The sequence below is a fragment of the Phoca vitulina genome, unplaced genomic scaffold (assembly GCF_004348235.1).
Source record: "Phoca vitulina isolate PV1807 unplaced genomic scaffold, GSC_HSeal_1.0 scaffold22, whole genome shotgun sequence".
Taxonomy (NCBI): domain Eukaryota; kingdom Metazoa; phylum Chordata; class Mammalia; order Carnivora; family Phocidae; genus Phoca; species Phoca vitulina.
This window is the reverse complement of record NW_022589725.1, coordinates 10,136,921-10,155,749: the sequence shown is the minus strand read 5'-3', so window position 1 is coordinate 10,155,749 and position 18,829 is coordinate 10,136,921. Positions and strand designations below refer to the sequence as shown.

The window sequence follows — 18,829 nt, the reverse complement described above, 5'->3', positions numbered from 1 at the left end:
TAAACCTCAGGCCCTTTATTCTTCCAGCTCCTTTTCATTTCTCATTCATCTCTAGTTCTTTCCATGGCTGGAAATCACGTTTTTGCTTATGTAACGCCTCCTTAAAAAGTCATTTATGGGAATCAAGTGGAGTGGTAGTTTGTTCCTGATTCCCAACCACAGGTTGGAATTTTCTCTGAGACTTTCATAAAGTCACAAATTAAATACAGGAAGGTGATTTTATTTCTCTGGTCTGCAAATTAACAATTTTTAAAAAGAAACAAAGTATTAGAATAGTGGGTGGAGTCATATAGATATTTCTAGCTCCATTAGGTCAAAAAAAATAAGGGGGGACAAGAACAGGAGACAAGCCTTCTAAGAAACTTGCTGTCAGTCTATAATCAACATGAAGAGGTGGGCTTTGGAGCCAAAAAAGAAATTAAATAGTAGTTGATTATGCTTGTTCCTGAAGGAATTAGTCTTGCTGACCAGTAGTAAGCAACAATTCAAATGTCCACATAGAGCACTGAGGTCTCTGAACAAAGAACCTTCTTCCAGTTCCTCTGGCTTTCCCCACCAAGAACATCCATTCACCATAAGACCAGAGAAGGACTCCTGGAGAGAAATGGTGAGTGTCCCCCCCTAAAGGAGCTGAGGCTCAGGAAAGATAGTTTTCTTGTGTTTCTATCTTAGGCTGATGGTGGGCTGATGCTGAGGTCAACTGGGCTACACCAATTTTGGTTTGAACATGAAACATCCACTGGATATAACAAGGTATCCAGATGGGCAGGGGTTGGTGAGGCAGGAGAAGCGAGGTCAGCACAAAGTCAGAGGCCCACTCTTCTAATGTTGGGTCCACTTGATGCTCTTGAGGTCAATGCCATCCTGCACCATCTCCCAGAGAGGGCTGCCGAAAGAAAGAGACATTGGGTGATTAAGGGCTTAGACAGGAAACAACCGACACTGGTCTCTGACCCCTGAGCCCTGAATTCTCTTCATCCATTCTTGTCTCTCCACTTTCTTGCCCTGAGAGACCCAACATAGTGGTTAGCAAGTCTTTCCCAGCTCTCTCCCTTTTTTTAAAGATTTTATTTATTTATTTGAGAGAGAGAGTGAGAACACGAGCAGGGGGGAGGGGGAGAGGGAAAAGCAGACTTCCCACTTAGCAGGGAGCCAGATGTGGGACTTGATCCCAGGACCCTGGGATCGTGACCTGAGCCGAAGGCAGATGCTTAACCTACTGAGCCACCCAGGCGCCCTCCCAGCTATCTTTAAATCCTTGTCAGCTTTAGCCTCTCCACAGCTGCCAACAAACAATAACTGGATAGCCCAGGCTCAGCTCCAGTGGGGCCAAGCCAGTGGCATCAGGTTGTGGTCATATTCAAGAAGCTCTCATCCCATTCATGACAGACTATGGACACAGTTTCCCTGGTAGTACCAAGACCCTTGGAACCTGTGTAAGCAGCAAGTTTCAGCCTCTCAACTCATCCCTATCACACATGGACCACTTTTCACACTTCTTTATGGGTTTTGCTCTACTTCTCTGTTAGGTCTAGAGCTTAGCCATAATTACCTAGGTATGTAGCACCCTTAACCAATTCCTATCAGCCTCATCTCCCCAGAGTTGGACTGTGCTTCCAACATCCCTGGTTCCAATTCAAAAGTACCTTTTGGATATTAGAACTGAGCATCCCATCTCACACAAGAACTGCTGCTGATAAATCTGCTAAGCTCTGACTCCCTTCAGCTTGAATGCCTTAGATAATATTCCCAGACCAGATATTACTTCAATGTGTTATGAATATGGGATTCTGGTTTGGATTTCCCCAGTTAATATTCTTCTACCCAATTTCATTCTGTTCTTGGCTTATCCCTCTCCTTTATGCCATGCATTCCCAGCATGCCTTTCTATGTATGACATTTTCCATGGCTCTTAAAATTAGCCATCTCCTTTCTGTCCTTTCTCTTTAGAGGTCACTTATTGTCATAGACTCACATTGTAAAGCTTTAGCTGGGGGCTAATCAGACCAGGCTGAATTCAGTTTGTAAAGATCAGAAGAAACAGGGTGAAGATGCTGAAGCCACAGATAAGAAGAATAAGGCTTTGCAGCATGGTCAGTAGAAATGCCCTTTGAGTGTGCCAAAGAGTACCAAAAAGCCAAGCCAAGGAGGAATCTTGAGCCTAAGAAAACTAAGCAAGCTGTAGATATTTAAGCAATACAACTAGACCCTGGGAAGGAAAATCCAGAGCCCAGAAAGGCCTAGGAAAGTTCATAAAGGGAAGAAGGGCATATACCCGAACTTCCTCACTCTCAATAACTAGACCAAGAGAATCCTGAAAGTTGAATTTAACCAGGATGGAGCCAGACTCTGAAAAATTCCAGAGGCCTCAATGTCCCCAAGAAGTAGAGCTCTATGGCTATTAAGGGAAGCCCCGGTGGCAAATGGCTGACAAAGCATCTCTTGACCTTGCTTATAAAGCACCTTCACAAAGAACATTCTGAAGAATAGTTCTTAATCTTTTGAGAATTTGATGAAAACTATGAACTTTCTTTCAAAGAAAATGCAAAACAACACAATATTTAGCATACAATTTCAGGGCTATCATGTACCTCCCAAAGTCTAGCCACACAACCCAAATTAAGAATCCCTATCTTAAAGAGAGTTTTTCTCTACTTAGTCTAAAAATCGCTAATTTTGTATTGATATTAATACTATAATAATGAAAAACATCTGAATTTACATAGTTCTTTAGTTTTTAAAAACACTTTGTCCTATTCCGAAAACAAGTAGCCAAGGAGATCCACTATCTGGCTTTGTGGAACTTTTATTTATGTATATAAGTATGTATGTATGTATTTATTTTTAAGTAAGCTCCATGCCAAATGTGGGGCCTGAACTCACGACCCCGAGATCAAGAATCACATGCTCTACCGACTAAGCCAGCCAGGGGCCCCAACTCTGTGGAACTTCTAAATCCTAAAATCCAAGTATTCTCAAAGGTTGGTTTCTGGCAGTGTGAATACATAGCCGGAGGACAAGAGAGGAGCCAGCACTACAATTTCTTCCAAAGGCTCTCTGGTGCATAGTGCATACCTCATTTCTCGAAGACGCTTCACATGGTGAATGCACTTCTCTACTGTGTAGTCCACTTCCTCCTCTGTAGTGAAACGGCCAATGCCAAATCTGAAAAAAGGCACAAGAGAAGAGCTCTGCATCTGAACTCTGGCACCAGGGTAAATTCATTCAGCAAATACTCAATGAGGATCTATTCCACAAAAGACATGGAAAGAACATAGCCAGAGTTTCTCAGAACATCGGTCTGTGGATCACCCACAATAGCGTCACCAGAGAAGTTTCTTATACCTCCTCCAGTCCTAGTGAATCAAAATCTCTGAGTGTGGGACTCAGAAATCTTCACAAACTTCCCAAGTGATACTCAACGAAGTCTGAGAACCACTGCTCTAGAAACTTTCAAGAAGAAGCAAGAAGGGATAAGGAAAACAAGTCTGAGGAGACTATAATAGGAGATGAATAATACAAAAGAGGATGCTTTTCATAAATGTTGCAGCTCAACTGACTGACCTGATAGAAGAGTGAGCTAAATCCTCATCAGTGCCAATTGCTCGAAGGACATAAGAGGGCTCCAGGGATGCAGAGGTGCAGGCACTGAGAAAGACAAGGACCTTGTTCAGTTCATCATCGACATCTGCTTTTAGTCACAAACCCCTAGTCTTTTTTATTTTATTTTTTTTAAAGATTTTATTTATCAGTTTGAGAGAGAGAAAATGAGAGACAGAGAGCATGAGAGGTAGGAGGGTCAGAGGGAGAAGCAGACTCCCTGCTGAGTAGGGAGCCCAATGCAGGACTCAATCCCGGGACTCCAGGATTATGACCTGAGCCGAAGGCAGTCGCTTAACCAACTGAGCCACCCAGGTGCCCCCACAAACCCCTAGTCTTGCTCCCACCCCCAGGTCCCTGAAGTCATTACATGGAGATAAAAGAGACATTCTAATCTGGGAGAGCTAAAGGGCCCAATGCTGCCTGCATTTTCTGGAATGTGAACCTAGCTCCTCTGGCCCTTATGGAGGATATCCTTCTTGGGCAAGGACATTACCAAAGTATGAAAGAACATGATACCACATGAGCTGCGTCTGACAACCAGGAGCAGCAGAGAACCAAGTGCTCACTCCCCTACGATTGAACACACCATCAGTACCAGCCTAGATGGCAGCTAAACCTTTGGTGGCCTTTGGAGCATCCTTCAATTCTGGAGGTCTGCAACAGAACAGCTAGTATAACACTAGAACAGATGCACGCATCTCCTGGGGCCACAAAAGGCCAAAATTCTACCCCAGGAAGCCTTCTTAAGGTGGCAAACTTCAGCCAGTGCCAAGCCAGCTAAAAAATCAGCACTTACAAAATGACCTTTACACTTAACCAAGAGCTCTTGTGCCTGTCATCTCCACACTAAGAAGCTTAATAATCTGTTATGCCACTTAGGGGCCAGGCTAATGAGCCCTATCATAGTTCCTGTCTATCCAGTCCAACTCACCTCCCTGAGGATAAGGCGACATCCTTCAGTGCCATCAGCAGACTCTCCCCTTCCACATATGCAAAGGAGAGGTTGATACAGCCTGGAGAGAGAATCACTGTAAGAGGAGGTTCAAAGTCTTAGGTTCTTCCAGAATGGGGATAGAAAGGGCATGTCCATACCTGGGTAATGGTGCTCAGGGTCCCCATTCATCACCACGTCCGGAAGGCTCTTCATTATCTTCTGTGTCAGCCGCTCTGCTAACTTTGAGATCCACTTATGGTCATACTGAGGAGCAGGCAAGGGAGGACTAAGCATAGTGACCATTAACACCTCAGAAACATACAAGATGAGGAGCCCTATTCCTGTGCTCAGAAGTGACTGTGCATCAGGCCCACCTATCATCCTGTGTTACTCATGGAGACCACTGTATGCCCAGTACTGAGCACAGCACCTGGCACGCAAAGGTGCTCAATAACCGGACACATGGTAAAAATGAAGGGGGGGAAATTGGAGGGGGAGACGAACCATGAGAGACTATGGACTCTGAGAAACAAACTGAGGGTTTTAGAGGGGAGGGGGTGGGGGGATGGGTTAGCCCGGTGTGGGTATTAAGGAGGGCACGTATTGCAAGGAGTACTGGGTGTTACACGCAAACAATGAATCATGGAACACTACATCAAAAACTAATGAAGTAGTGTATGGTGACTAACATAATAAAATTAAATTAAATTAAAAAAAATACAAATAACTGGACACATGGTTCCAATAAGCTAGAAATAAATGAGCCGATAACTACTAAAAGGACCTGGATTTTGGAGCCCATAACACCTCCCTCAGAACAAGATGCCAGCAGCACTGGGACAAGGATGGGTTTCCTAACCCTCCTCTTCTAGCAGAGGTCTGACTCAGTTGTGCTGAGAAGCCTCAATAGGAGACCCGAACAGGGGAAGAAGTTGCAGAAGGGAATTGCCCTCCCCATACCTCCATCTCTTGCTGTGCCACCTCACATGCGGCCCCCAGCCCCACCACCAAGGGTGTGGGCACTGTCCCAGACCGCATACCCCGCTCCTGCCCCCCTCCACTCTGCAGGGCCTCCACACGCACACGGGGCCGGCGGCGAATGTAGATGGCACCAACCCCTGGGAAACAAAGTTTGTTACAAAAGAGAAAAAAAATGCAGATGAAACAAAGTATCACTTTCAAAAGGGGTCAAAATATTCTTTCAACTTTTCTGTAAGCTTGAAATTCTTCAAAATAAAAAGAAATGGAGGAAAAGGAGAAACAGCAGTAAAAGCATAATATTTATAAAAATTATTGGGGCGCCTGGGTGGCTCAGTTGTTAAGCGTCTGCCTTCAGCTCAGGTCATGATCCCGGGGTCCTGGGATCGAGCCCCACATCAGACTCCCTGCTCAGCGGGAAGCCTGCTTCTCCCTCTCCCTCTCCCCCTGCTTGTGTTCCCTCTCTCCCTGTGTCTCTCTCTGTCAAATAAATAAATAAAATCTTAAAAAAAAAAAAAATTTAACATCAGGAAGGTAAGTACTAGGAGTAATAACCGAATGGTTTAAACTAGCTCCCTATGCATGTCTGAAATGACATCATGCAATGTATCATTCATTATTCATAAGAGCAAAATATCAGAAACAACTCAGATATTCATCATCAGGGGAATGGGCAAATAAATTATGATATAGTCCACACAATGAAATACAAAGCTGGTGTATAAAAGAAAGAGGAAGCTCCTTCTGTACTGCCACTATAAAATTTCCAAGATACGCTGTTAGAAAACGGGTGAAATCTGAATAAAGTTTGTACTTTACTTAAAAAAAAAAAAAATTATTAGGTGAAGAAAGGAAGATGCAGAACAATGAGTATACTATGCTATTTTTTTAGTAAAAACATAGGGGTAGGAGGAGAAATATATATGTGCTTGTAAACATATAGAATAATTCTAGAAAAATATTCAAAAAACAGCCTCCCCAGAGGAGAACTACATTAATGGTAGAAAGATGTGAGAGACTTTCTGGCCTTGTACTTTTTTGTAGCTTTTGAATTTGGAACCATGTAAATATATTACCTCGTCTAAACAGAATAAATTTTTTTTTAAAGATTTACTTATTCATTTGAGAGAGAGAGAGAGCAAATGGAAGAGGCAGAGGGAGAAGGAGAAGCAGACTCCCCACTGAGCAGGAAGCCCGACATGGGGCTCGATCCCAGGACCCTGAGATCACGACCCGAGCTGACAGCAGACGCTTAACCGACTGAGTCACCCAGGCACCCCCAGAATAAATTTTTTTTAAAATGGGCGGGTGACTGGCTGGTTTAGTCAGTGGAAAATGCGACTCTCGATCTCGGGGTTATAAATTCAAGCCACATGTTGCGTGTAGAGATTATGTAAAAATAAAATCTTAAAAAACAAAAACAAAAACAAACAAAAACAAAAGTCTTTGGGGGAAAAACAGAAAGATCAGAGTGGAATTAAAAATTAGCACACTCTCCCAAAGTGTATCAAAGCTTAAAAATGGGGCGCCTAAGTGGCTCAGTCGGATGAGTGTCTGACATTTGGTTTCAGCTCGGGTCATGGTCTCGGGGTTGTGGGACTGAGCTCCATATCAGACTCTGCACTCAGCAAGGAGTCTGCTGGAGATTATCTCCCTCTCCTTCTGTTCCTCCCCCTGCTTGTGCACACTCTCTCACTCTCTCTCTTTCAAATAAATATAAATAAAATCTTTTTTTCCCCAAGATTTTATTTGACAGAGAGCGACACAGCGAAAGAGGGAACACAAGCAGGGGGAGCGGGAGAGGGAGAGGCAGGCTTCCCGCGGAGCAGGGAGCCTGATGCGGGGCTCGATCCCAGGACCCTGGGATCATGACCTGAGCTGAAGGCAGACGCTTAACGACTGAGCCACCCAGGCGCCCCAATAAAATCTTTTTTAAAAAAATGTATATAACTTAAGACTTGGCAAACCAACTTATAGGAATTTCATGCCAAAATATGACCATGAATGTGCAAAGATAGTCACAAAGTAGTCACAGGTTTTAAACAGAGTGGCCACTTGGTGAAGTTCATCTTCTTCCATCTGCAACTAAGAAGTTGCAGAACAACTTCTTAGGCAGAGATTGTAGGTACTATCTACCAAAACTAAGGCAGTACTCCCCAAATTTATTACAAAGGACGCCAGTTTTGAAATAATTTATGTAACAAACTACACTTAATTAAGAAATATTTCATTTCCTCATCAGATTCAAGTATCCTCACTATGTGAATCTCTGCAGTTCCCAAGTTCAGAGAGCACATGCTCTGACCCCACATCTGGATAGTGAAAGATACCATGTTATCTTGTTTAGAGATCTAAATCCTGATTTCAGAAAGCAGGAGTTTGGATAGTGAGAGATACCTATACACATTTAAATGCTGATCAGAGCTTCTGCTCAATTGGTTTTGTCAAAATACGTATTCCCATAATAAAAGCCAATAAAGGCAACATATTGATTAAAGATAGAATGCCTGTTGTGTTTTTTATAATAAAAGCTCACAGAAACACGCGATAACCTCTGGGAACCTTGAGAAGAAGCCATCTTACATATTTCCAGCAGCTATCACAGCTTTTTCCTCAGGGTGTATACCCCAATGACATACCCTATGAACATAGAAAGTGTACCAGCATTACCAACCCCCACAGGCCCTCACCCCAGAAACAGAGGAATTTTATGGCTACCTCCATAAAATAGAAAACAAGATTGGAGTGAAAAGAATTCTAGCTAGGAAACAATCCTGGGCCAAAGAGGACCATAGGGAACAGATAAGTATCCTTTTTTTTTTTTTTTTTTTAAAGATTTTATTTATTTGATAGAGAGAGACACAGTGAGAGAAGGAACACAAGCAGGGGGAGTGAGAGAGGGAGAAGCAGGCTTCCCGCCGAGCAGGGAGCCCGATGCGGGGCTCGATCCCAGGACTCCGGGATCATGACCTGAGCTGAAGGCAGACACTTAACGACTGAGCCACCCAAGCGCCCCGGGAACAGATAAGTATCCTTGAGAGACTAACAGGAACACATTAAATATAGACATAAACACCAAGAGATGTAAAAGCCCAGTCTTCCCCTAGGCTACAGAAAGACACAGGGAATGGAGGACTCAAAGCACATTGCTCTGAATATCATAGTGGGGCAGACAAGATAGCTGGCCTTATCTAGCTAAATTTGATATGATAAAACCCTTTGTTCCTCAACCAAATTAACCTTCACTTGCTTTCTAAGGATTTTCTTTCTTTTTTTTTAAGATTTTATTTATTTATTTGATAGAGAGACACAGCAAGAGAGGGAATACAAGCAGGGGGAGTGGGAGAGTAAGAAGTAGGCTGGGATCATGACCTGAGCCAAAGACAGCCACGTAACAACTGAGCCACCCAGGCGCCCCTCTAAGGATTTTCTAAAGATACCATGGAACAGTGGACTACTATATACAGTTAACTGCAAGAGTCTACAAATAGGCAAGTGTTTTTGGTTATTGCTAAAGGACACTTGCATTCTGCAAGACACTATGATTGTACAACTTCCTCTGAGAGCAACAATAGTCCCAAATAAGTTCAAGAAACACCTATCAAGGAGTTTACTGTGAGGTCTGAGAGAAGAAACTCTAGGAGAGGCTGGTACCTTTGGGACCATAGATTTTATGACCACTGATGCTCATGAGATCAATTTTCATGTCATTGACGTCAAGTGGGATTTTTCCAACAGCCTGGGCTGCATCAGTATGGAAATATACCTTTCTGGAACTGCAAATCCGCCCTGAGGAAACAACAGAAGGGAAGAATCATAGCACAATGCTGGGAAGTCACCTGGCAGTGACCCAACAACATACCATGAGTTCTAAGGCAAAACTGCATCTGGCATTAGCCTTTAGCCATACAGTAAATAACTTCTCACTCTCTCTCTTCCTTCTCTCTTCCTCCCACTCTCTTTGTCATTCTCAGCTAGTTTCCTTCACTAGAAAAATTAAGGGCAAGTACACATCACCAAATCAAAACATCCCTGATATTCTGATGTGTAAGACTCTTCTTACCTTGTTAACACGGGCCTTTCCATATATCAGACCAACTTTTATATCCTTCTTAATTTAAAGGAAGCAAAGATTAGCAGAGCTATTTGCTAATGTGCCTTAGGAGTTACAGGGTGAGTCTTGGGCTCTAAGTGAGCATAATAAAGAGATGTACTAAAGTGACAAAGGTGAAAGAGGAAGAGAAAAAAGGGCGGTGTTTTGTTTTGGGCAGCAACTGCAGTTAAATGAAAAGAACAGAAAGAATACTAGACCTGGATTCAAATACTGCTATGCCAAACACAATAGGTCTTTGAACAAGGAACTAAAACTCCCTTTCCCTTGATCTCCCTCCTAGACCACTCTTGCTCCTCATATGGATCCCAGTGGTAGGCAAGCATCAAGGTCCACCCATGGTACTCACCTATTTCCGCAATGGGCTGCTTCACTCCAATCTCATTGTTCACAGTCATGACTGAGACCAGGCTGGTATCTGGCTGGATGGCAGCCTCTAGTTCCTAAGAGTATCAGGAGCAAGGAGACTATATAGTACCAACAAAGTCCTACCTAACTCAGAATGTAGGCAAGCTTAGTCTTGGAAAGGGGCCTTTCACCACCCACTTACCAGTATGGTTAAAATAAAAATAGTGACAACACAAAATACTGGCAAGGATTCAGAGAAACCGCATCATTCAACACACTTGGTTATTACTACTAGTAGGAACGTAAAATGGCATAGCCACGCTGGAAAACAGTTTGGCAGTTTTTGTCTCTTACTAAACTAAACATGAAATTACCATATGGCCCAGTAAGTGCACTGTTGGGCATTTATCTCAGAGAAATGAAAACAGATTCACACAAAAAACCTATATATAAATGTTCATAGCAGCTTTTGTCAGAACAGCCAAAACCTAGAACCAACCGAGAGGTCGTGCAACAGGTGAATGGTTAAACTGTGGTACTTCTACCACATGGACTACGACTCAGCAACAGAAAGAACAAACTACTGAGACATGTTAACAACCTAAATGACTTGCCAAAGACTTATGCTAAGTGAAAAAAGCTAGTCCCTAAAGGTTACATACTTTATGATTCCATTTATATAACATTATTGAAATGACAAAATTAAAGAAATGGAGTTCAAATTAGTGTTTGTTTTTTTTTTAAAGATTTTATTTATTTATTTTTTGACAGAGAGAGACACAGCGAAGAGAGGGAACACAAGCAGGGGGAGTGTGTGAGAGGGAGAAGCAGGCTTCCCGCTGAGCAGGGAGCCCAATGGCAGGGCTCGATCCCAGAACCCTGGGCAGACACTTAACTGACTGAGCCACCCAGGCACCCCCAAATTAGTGGTTTTAAAAGAACATGAAGCATCACTGTGGTGATAAAACTAATTTGATGGTGGTGGTAGTTACACAAACCTACGTGTGATGAGTGAGTAGAGGTAAAACTGGGGAAATGAGAATAAGATTGGCAGACTGTGTCGATGTCAATACCCTGGTTGTGCTATTGTACTATACTTTTTCAAGATATTACCATGGGGGACAATGGGTAAAGGGTACATGAGATCTCTCTGTACTATTTCTCACAACCACATGTGAATCTACAATCATTTAAAAATTAAAAGTTTAATGAAAAAAGAGAGAGAGAACCTTTCCTACATAAGGTTGTCAGAGTAAGCTGCAAACAACAAAGTAAGTAGCAAAAAACAAGGTTATTGGTGACAACACTGAGGTAGGGACCTCATTGGACTAAAATGTTTCTCATAATGGAATTATTAATCAGCCTCCCAACATCTTGCTTTCCCGGACACTGGTCTATTAGAGGGGCTCAATGTCATATTTCTCTCAGCTTCTTGTTTGCTTCCTTCATAGCATTTATCCCAATTTGTAACTACTTCATTTATATGTTTGTTTATATGTTAACTGTCCCCTTTACTAGAATGTAAGCTCCCTGAAGGCAGGGACTAAGCTTGTCTTGTTCATCCCGCTATCCCTAGTGCCAAGCTCTATGGAATAATAAATACTATAAGGTGAAAGAAAAGCAAATGTTAAGTATTATGAGAAATAAAAAGCCAGAAAATACATGCTCCTAGTATTCAAGAGACTTAACCTAGTAGAGAGATAGACATAAACATATAACAGAGCACAGTAGTAAAAAACAATAGGAATTTAAGGAATTTAGAGAAAAAAAATATTAATAGGGGTTGGGGCAGCCAAAATGATTTCACCAAAGAGCTGAACTTGAGCTAAGTGGTTAAAAGAGGGAGAGAATTAAGGAAAGTGCAAAGAAAAGGAGAAGATACCAAGGGTGAGGGGCTATGTGAGAAGAGGCCCACAACAGGATTGGCCAGGACCGATCAGGGAGATGTGAAGGCAGTGTGGCTGAAGGGGACGGTTTTATGAAGGGGCACAGTGGTCAACAATATTGGAACACTAGGTGACAACCACCATGTCTATTCTGAGACCAGTATTACCCTGGTACCAAAACCAGACAAAGATATCACAAGAAAACTACAAATCAGGATCCCTGAGGACTGTAGATACAAAAATCTTTAACAAAACAATAGCAAACTGGGGCGCCTAGGTGGCTCAGTCATTTAAGTATCTGCCTTCGGCTCAGGTCATGATCCCAGGGTCCTGGGTTTGAGCCCCGCACTGGGCTCCCTGCTCAGCGTGGAGCCTGCTTCTCCCTCTCCCACCTGCCCTTGCTCTCTCTCTCTCTTAAATAAATAAAATCTTTAAAAAACAAACAAACAAAACAAAACAAAAAAACACTAGCAAACCAAATCCAGCAACCTATCAATCAATGTATACACCATATTAAGAGAGAACAAAACCCCATGGCTACCTCAATAAACACAAAAAACCAACTGATAAAACCAAAATACATTCATGATAACAACAACAACAAAAAATCAACAGACTTGGAGGAGAACTTCTTCAATCTAATAAAGGACATTTATGCAAGAACGGCTATGAAAAATCCAGTTAACATCATACTTAATGAGGAAATCTTTCACCCAAGATCAGGAACAAAACGAGGGTGTCTGTTCTTACCACTTCTATTCAACTTTGTACTAGAAGCTCCTGCCAGGGAATTGGGCAAGAAAAAAATAAATAAATAAAGGCATCCAGGTTGGAAATGAAGTAAAATGATCTCTACTTGCATATAACACGGCTCTGTCCACAAATTGTATCTTAGGATTTGACTAGGGATGCTGGTATCCAAAATCTGGTGAACAAGATGCGTGAACTCCCTACCCAAAATATACATATAAGGATATGGGCCACAAAGGGAAATATTCTTCACAAAAACTACACCTCCTCTTTAGAGGGATGAGAAACATCAGTACAGGGGAGGAGGAGGAGGCCAGAGCTTTTCCATGGTGAGTGTTGAATCCCTAGCATCCTGCACACACACCCAGTGGCCCTCAGACAAACCAGGAAGCACTGACAAAGCTGAGAAAAACTCCTCCAGAGAAAAAGAAGATAGTACACACTCAGGGGGAACATATGCTCAGCTTCTCTCCCAGGCCTATTTCTCTAAGCTCCCCCTCACCATTAGATCTAGTCCTTCAAGCTCCAGCTGAGGCTGAAGACAGATTTACAGGCTGAAGTCAAGCCCCTCCTATTCTGCCCCTCCTACCAGTAGCCACTCCTACCTTCAGGTCGATGATCCCACTCTTCTTCACCGGGAGGTACGTGACCTGAAAGCCCTCAGCTTCCAGTGAACGGCAGGAATCCAAAACACATTTGTGCTCTGTCTGAGTGGTGATCAAGTGCTTCTTCCGTGACCTATAGAACCTGGCCACCCCCTAAAAATTGGTGGTGGTGGAAGGAAGGAAGGTATACTCAGGAGAAACAGCAAGGACTTCAATCCCACTTGAAAGAAAAAGTGGGAAAGAGTTGTATGTTCCAACATCAATTCTGTGACACCAATGTACTACAATCAACAATTCTGACATTAACTACCGTGAGTTAGTCAAATCCTGCAGATTAAGGGGCTCAGTCCCACAAGACTAACCCCACTTCAGATGTCAGCCAGAAGGCCCAGGTGTCACAAGCCAGCCTCCAGTACTTTTGCCCAGCTGGCTACAAATTTTGGACTTCCCACAGCCCCCTAAGGTTCAATAATTCACCTAAATGACTCTCAGAACTCGCTGAAAGCACTACACTATTACAGTTTTATTATAAAGGATACAATTCTGGAACAGCCAAATGAAAGAGATGCATAGGGCGAGGCCTGAGAAGGGATAGGCACAAAGTTTCCATGCCCTGTCTTTGTGAATCTAGGCATGCCACCTGCCCAGCGCATCCATGAGTTCACCAACCTGGAAGATCCTCTGAGCCTTACTGTCTGGAGTTTTTATGGGGGTTTCATTACCGAGGCATGACTGATTGAATCACTGGCCACAGGCCTGAACTCAGTCTCTGGTTCCCCTCTCCTGCCCTGAGGGAAGTAGGGCTGAAAGTTCCAGCCCTCTAATCACAAGCTTTGTTCTTCTGGAGCAGCCAGCCAGTCCCTTGCAACCAAGAGTCCACATGAGTCACTTCATTACCATAAATTCAGAAGGTCCAAAGAGGTCTGTTATGAATAACAAAAGACACTTCTATTATTCAGGAAATCCAAGGATTTTTGAGGCTCTGTGCCAGGAATTTTTATATAAAAAAATATATTTTTTATGATACCACAGGTAGAAAATAGGGAACATGCCTATCCTTGCATCCCAGGAAAAAGCTTCTCTCTTTATTTCCACTTAATAGTAAAACATGCAAATATGGTGACACTGATACCCAAAGCTGCCAGTGTAGAAGTAAAACTCATACACTCATTCCTTGCTGATGGAAGTAATTATGCTATCATCTCTTCAGAAAATCATTTAGAAAGATGTCTTAAAAGCTGTATTCACAGTCTTTAACTGTGATTCCTCATTTCAGGATTTACCTTAGGGAAATATTTCAAAAGACAGGTCAAGCTATAGAGATGAAATATGTTTTTGCTGTATTTACAATCTTTAAAAAAAATGGAAAGATTATTGCTAATTGAATTTAAATTTTTTAAAAAAGGAAAGATTAAACACATCCAACAACAGAGAAATGAATAGTAAAGTATGATAACACAACTCCATGAAAAAGAAGGTAGTTATATTAAAAATTATAAAGTTTGGGGCATCTGGGTGGCTCAGATGGTTAACCATCTGCCTTTGGCTCAGGTCATGATCCCAGGATCCTGGGATCAAGCCCCACATCGGGCTTCTGGCTCAGCGGGGAGCCTGCTTCTCCCTCTCCCTCTGCCTCTCTCCCTGCTCATGCTCTCTCTCTCTCTCTGTGTCTCAAATGAATAAATAAAAACTCTTTAAAAAATAATAATAAAAAATAAAAATAAAAATTATGAAGTTTGAGGGATGCCTGGGTGACTCAATCAGTTAAGCATCTGACTTTGGCTCAGGTCATGATCTCAGGGTCCTGGGATCGAGCCCCACGTGGGGCTCCCTGCTCAGCGGGGAGTTGGCTTCTCCCTTTCCCTCTGCCCCTCCTCTCCACTTGTGCTCTCTCTCTCTCAAATAAATAAATAAAATCTTTAAAAAAATTTTTTTTAAAGGAAAAAAAAGAAATAAAATGTGGTGGGGCGCCTGGGTGGCTCAGTTGTTAAGTGTCTGCCTTCAGCTAGGGTCATGATCCCAGGGTCCTGTGATTGAGCCCCACATTGGGCTTTCTGCTCAGCGGAAAGCCTGCTTCTTCCTCTCCCACTCCCCCTGCTTGTGTTCCCTCTCTCGCTGTCTCTCTCTCTGTCAAATAAATAAATAAAATCTTTCAAAAAAATAAATAAAAAAAAAATAAACCTCCAACTCTTGATCTCAGCTCAGGTCTCAATCTCAGGGTCGTGAGTTCAAGCTGCACACTGGCCTCCACACCCAGTGTGGAGCCTACTTAAAACAAACAAAAACCATGCAACCCCATTTCCCCCACAAGCTTATAATAGAATACTACTTTAAAAGCAGAATATAGGGGTGCCTGGATGGCTCAGTCAGTTAAGTGTCTAACTCTTGGTTTTGGCTCAGGTCATGATCTCAGGGTCCTGGGATCCAGCCCCTCGCTGGGCTCCGCGTGCCCAGTGTGGAATTTGCTGGAGATTCTTTCCCCTCACTCTCCCTCCCCCTCTGCTCCCTGCCTGCACCCTCCCTGCCCTCGCACTCTCTCTCTCAAATAAATAAAATCTTTTAAAAAGCAGAATATAGGGGTACCTGGGTGGCTCATACAGTTAAGCATCTGCCTTTGGCTCAGGTCATGATCTCCAGGTCCTGGGATCGAGCCCTGCAACAGGCTTCCTGCTTGGCAGGGAGTCTGCTTCTCTCTCTCTCTCCCCCTCTGCCCCTCCCCACTGCTCATTCTCTCTCTCTTTAATAAATAAATAAATAAAATCTTAAAAAAAAAAAGGCAGAATATAGGGGCGCCTGGGTGGCTCAGTCAGTTAAGCTCGAGTCATGTTCCCGGGATCCAGGGATCGAGCCCTGCATCGGGCTCACTGTTCAGCAGGGAGTTTACTTCTCCCTCTCGCTCTGCCTCCCACCTGTGCTCACTCTCTCTCTCTCAAGTAAAAAAATAAAATCTTTTTTCTTTCTTTAAGATTTTATTTATTTATTTGGCAGAGTGAGAGAGAGAGAGCACAAGCAGGGAGAAGAGCAGGCAGACGGAGAGGGAGAAGCAGGCCCCCGGGATCATGACCTGAGCCAAAGGCAGACGCTTAACGACTGAGCCACCCAGGTGCCCTAAATAAAATCTTTTTAAAAAATTAAAAAAATAAAAAATAAAAAAGCAGAATGTAAAACGAATTAGGCCAAAACTATAACTATATAAAAACTGTATGTTCTTGAGGATAAGGAACATAAAAAGGAAAACATTTAAAAGTTCCCCACCCCTGGGCAACCCATTCAGGACCCCTCTCACTCTAGAGAGCTTTTTTTTCTTTCCTTTCTGTTCTCACCTTCACTTAATAAACTTTCACTTCACTTAAAAAAAAAAAAAAAAGTTCCTTGGTGCGCCTGGCTGGCTCAGTTGTTAGGCATCTGCCTTCGGCTCAGGTCATGATCCCAGGGTCCTGGGATAGAGCCCCGCATCCGGCTCCCTGCTCCACGGGAAGCCTGCTTCTCCCTCTCCCACTCCCCCTGCTTGTGTTCTCTCTCTCACTGTGTATCTCTGTCAAATAAATAAAATCTTTAAAAAAAAAAAAGTTTCCCCACCCCCTTCTATCCTCTCCTATCTCAGTTACCCACAGTGTTGAATCCTGTAACAGATTTACCCATTCAGGAGACTAAGGGGAAAACTGATACAACTAGTCTTAGCAATCCCTGGCCTCTAGGTTTGGGGACAGTAGAGATTTTCAGTTTTAAAAACGCTCCCCAGGGGCGCCTGGGTGGCTCAGTAGTTAGGCGCCTGCCTTCGGCTCGGGTCATGATCCCAGGGTCCTGGGATCGAGCCCCACATCGGGCTCCCTGCGCAGCTGGAAGCCTGCTTCTCCCTCTTCCACTCCCCCTGCTTGTGTTCCCTCTCTCGCTGTGTCTCTCTCTGTCAAATAAATAAAAAAATCTTTCAAAAAAAAAAAAAATCATTAAAAAAAAATAAAATAAAATAAAAAAACAAAACGCTCCCCATTCCAGAAATCATCCCCATTTTTGGAGGGATCTCCACCCTGGTTCTGTGGTTTCTGCATTCCAAAGGCAGGACACCTTCCGGCTAATAGAATCAGGCAGGGTGCTGACGACTCTAGACCTCCTCCCAGGCCCCCTACACACAGTCTAAGCTCCGAAAAACCAATACCGGCAGCACAGTTGAGAGACAAAGGTGAGAGGAGGTGCAGACAGTTGAACCTAGAGCAGTACACACTTTCTCAGAGCCTTGGTATTCACACAAGTGGTTCTGGCAACCAGGCCCACTCCAATGTGATTAAGTTGCATGAAAAACACCAGCATGACTACTGAGAGTGGAATTTTACTTTTGTTAGCACCAAAGACCCAAAGATAGAGTGACTGATCTCAGAATGGGTGATGAATGTAGAGGTTGCTTTTAGACAACAGGCTTGAGCAATGGAGACTTGATCAAGGTAAAAGGGCCCACAGCGACTCCCTTGCTGAAAACAGACATCAGGAGACCCACCACAAAATATCCACAGGCCCTAACTAAACAATGGGCTACTCACAACCAGGCACAGTTGCCAAAAAAGGGGAAATTCCATCCATCCCCATACCTTCTCACCTCCCCTTTAAAAAGTAGCCCCCACCCACTGCCTTCTTGCAGACCATCTCTCCTCTGCTGTCCTGCCCACCACTCCCCTGCTGTGTATTCAATAAACTTCTATCTCCTTTGTTCTGCCTCAGGTGCAACCTTTCACCACCCGCACCACCGACTTCAACCCACATTTTGGGGGCCCCCATCCAATCGAAGAGAGACACCACAATGCAGTGAACGCCTGCAGAAGCACAGCAACCAATACCTCAAAATGGGAACATCTAAAGAAACAGGAAGGGCACTTGGCTGGCTCAGTCGTAGAGCATGCAACTTTTAGTCTTGGGGTTATAAATTCAAGCCCTAAATTGGGTGTAGAGATTACTTGAAAATATAAAATCCTGGGGCTCAGTCGATTAAGCATCCGACTCTTTTTTTTTAAGATTTATTAATTTAGGGGCGCCTGGGTGGCTCAGTCGTTAAGCGTCTGCCTTCGGCTCAGGTCATGATCCCGGAGTCCTGGGATCGAGCCCCACATCGGGCTCCCTGCTCAGCGGGAAGCCTGCTTCTCCCTCTCCCACTCCCCCTGCTTGTGTTCCCTCTCTCACTGTGTCTCTCTCTGTCAAATAAATAAATAAAATCTTTAAAAAAAAAAATTATTAATTTATTTTAGAGAGAGAGCACAAGCAAGTGTGGAGAGGGGCAGAGGGAGAGAGAGAATCCTCAAGCAGACCCCTGCTGAGTGGGGAGCCCAACATGGGGTTCAATCCCAGGACCCGGAGATCCATGACCTGAGCCGAAATCAAGAGTCAGCCACTTAACTGACTGAGCCACCCAGGCGCCCCTTGGTTAAGCAACCAACTCTTGATTTTGGCTCAGGTCATGATTTCAGGGTCGTGAGATTAAGCCCTGCATTGGGTTTCAGGCTGGGCACGGAGCCTGCTTGAGAGTCTCTCTCTCCTCTTCCTCTGCCCTTCCTTTACCACCTCCCATTTGTGTGTGCTCTCCCAAAAAAAAAAAAAAAAAAAAAAAATATATATATATATATATATA

At 43.5% G+C, this 18,829-nt stretch overlaps 1 protein-coding gene across 2 annotated transcripts in view; it reads right to left on the bottom strand.

Moving 5' to 3' along the window:
• Nucleotides 1–207: 207 nt before the first annotated feature.
• Nucleotides 208–18,829, bottom strand: part of NFS1 (NFS1 cysteine desulfurase) — a 23,336-nt gene continuing 4,714 nt past the window's right edge. Inside the window, exons 5-13 of one of the 2 annotated variants that reach the window (XM_032419722.1) lie at nt 13,216–13,368; nt 9,976–10,069; nt 9,170–9,304; nt 5,498–5,655; nt 4,696–4,801; nt 4,535–4,616; nt 3,565–3,648; nt 3,076–3,165; nt 208–886 (exon numbers count right to left, since the gene is read on the bottom strand). In XM_032419722.1, the coding sequence (XP_032275613.1) occupies nt 823–886; nt 3,076–3,165; nt 3,565–3,648; nt 4,535–4,616; nt 4,696–4,801; nt 5,498–5,655; nt 9,170–9,304; nt 9,976–10,069; nt 13,216–13,368 (966 nt within the window). In that variant the 3' untranslated portion in view covers nt 208–822. The remainder of the gene's footprint in view (nt 887–3,075; nt 3,166–3,564; nt 3,649–4,534; nt 4,617–4,695; nt 4,802–5,497; nt 5,656–9,169; nt 9,305–9,975; nt 10,070–13,215; nt 13,369–18,829) is intronic. The other variant, XM_032419723.1, reaches the window with a different exon arrangement.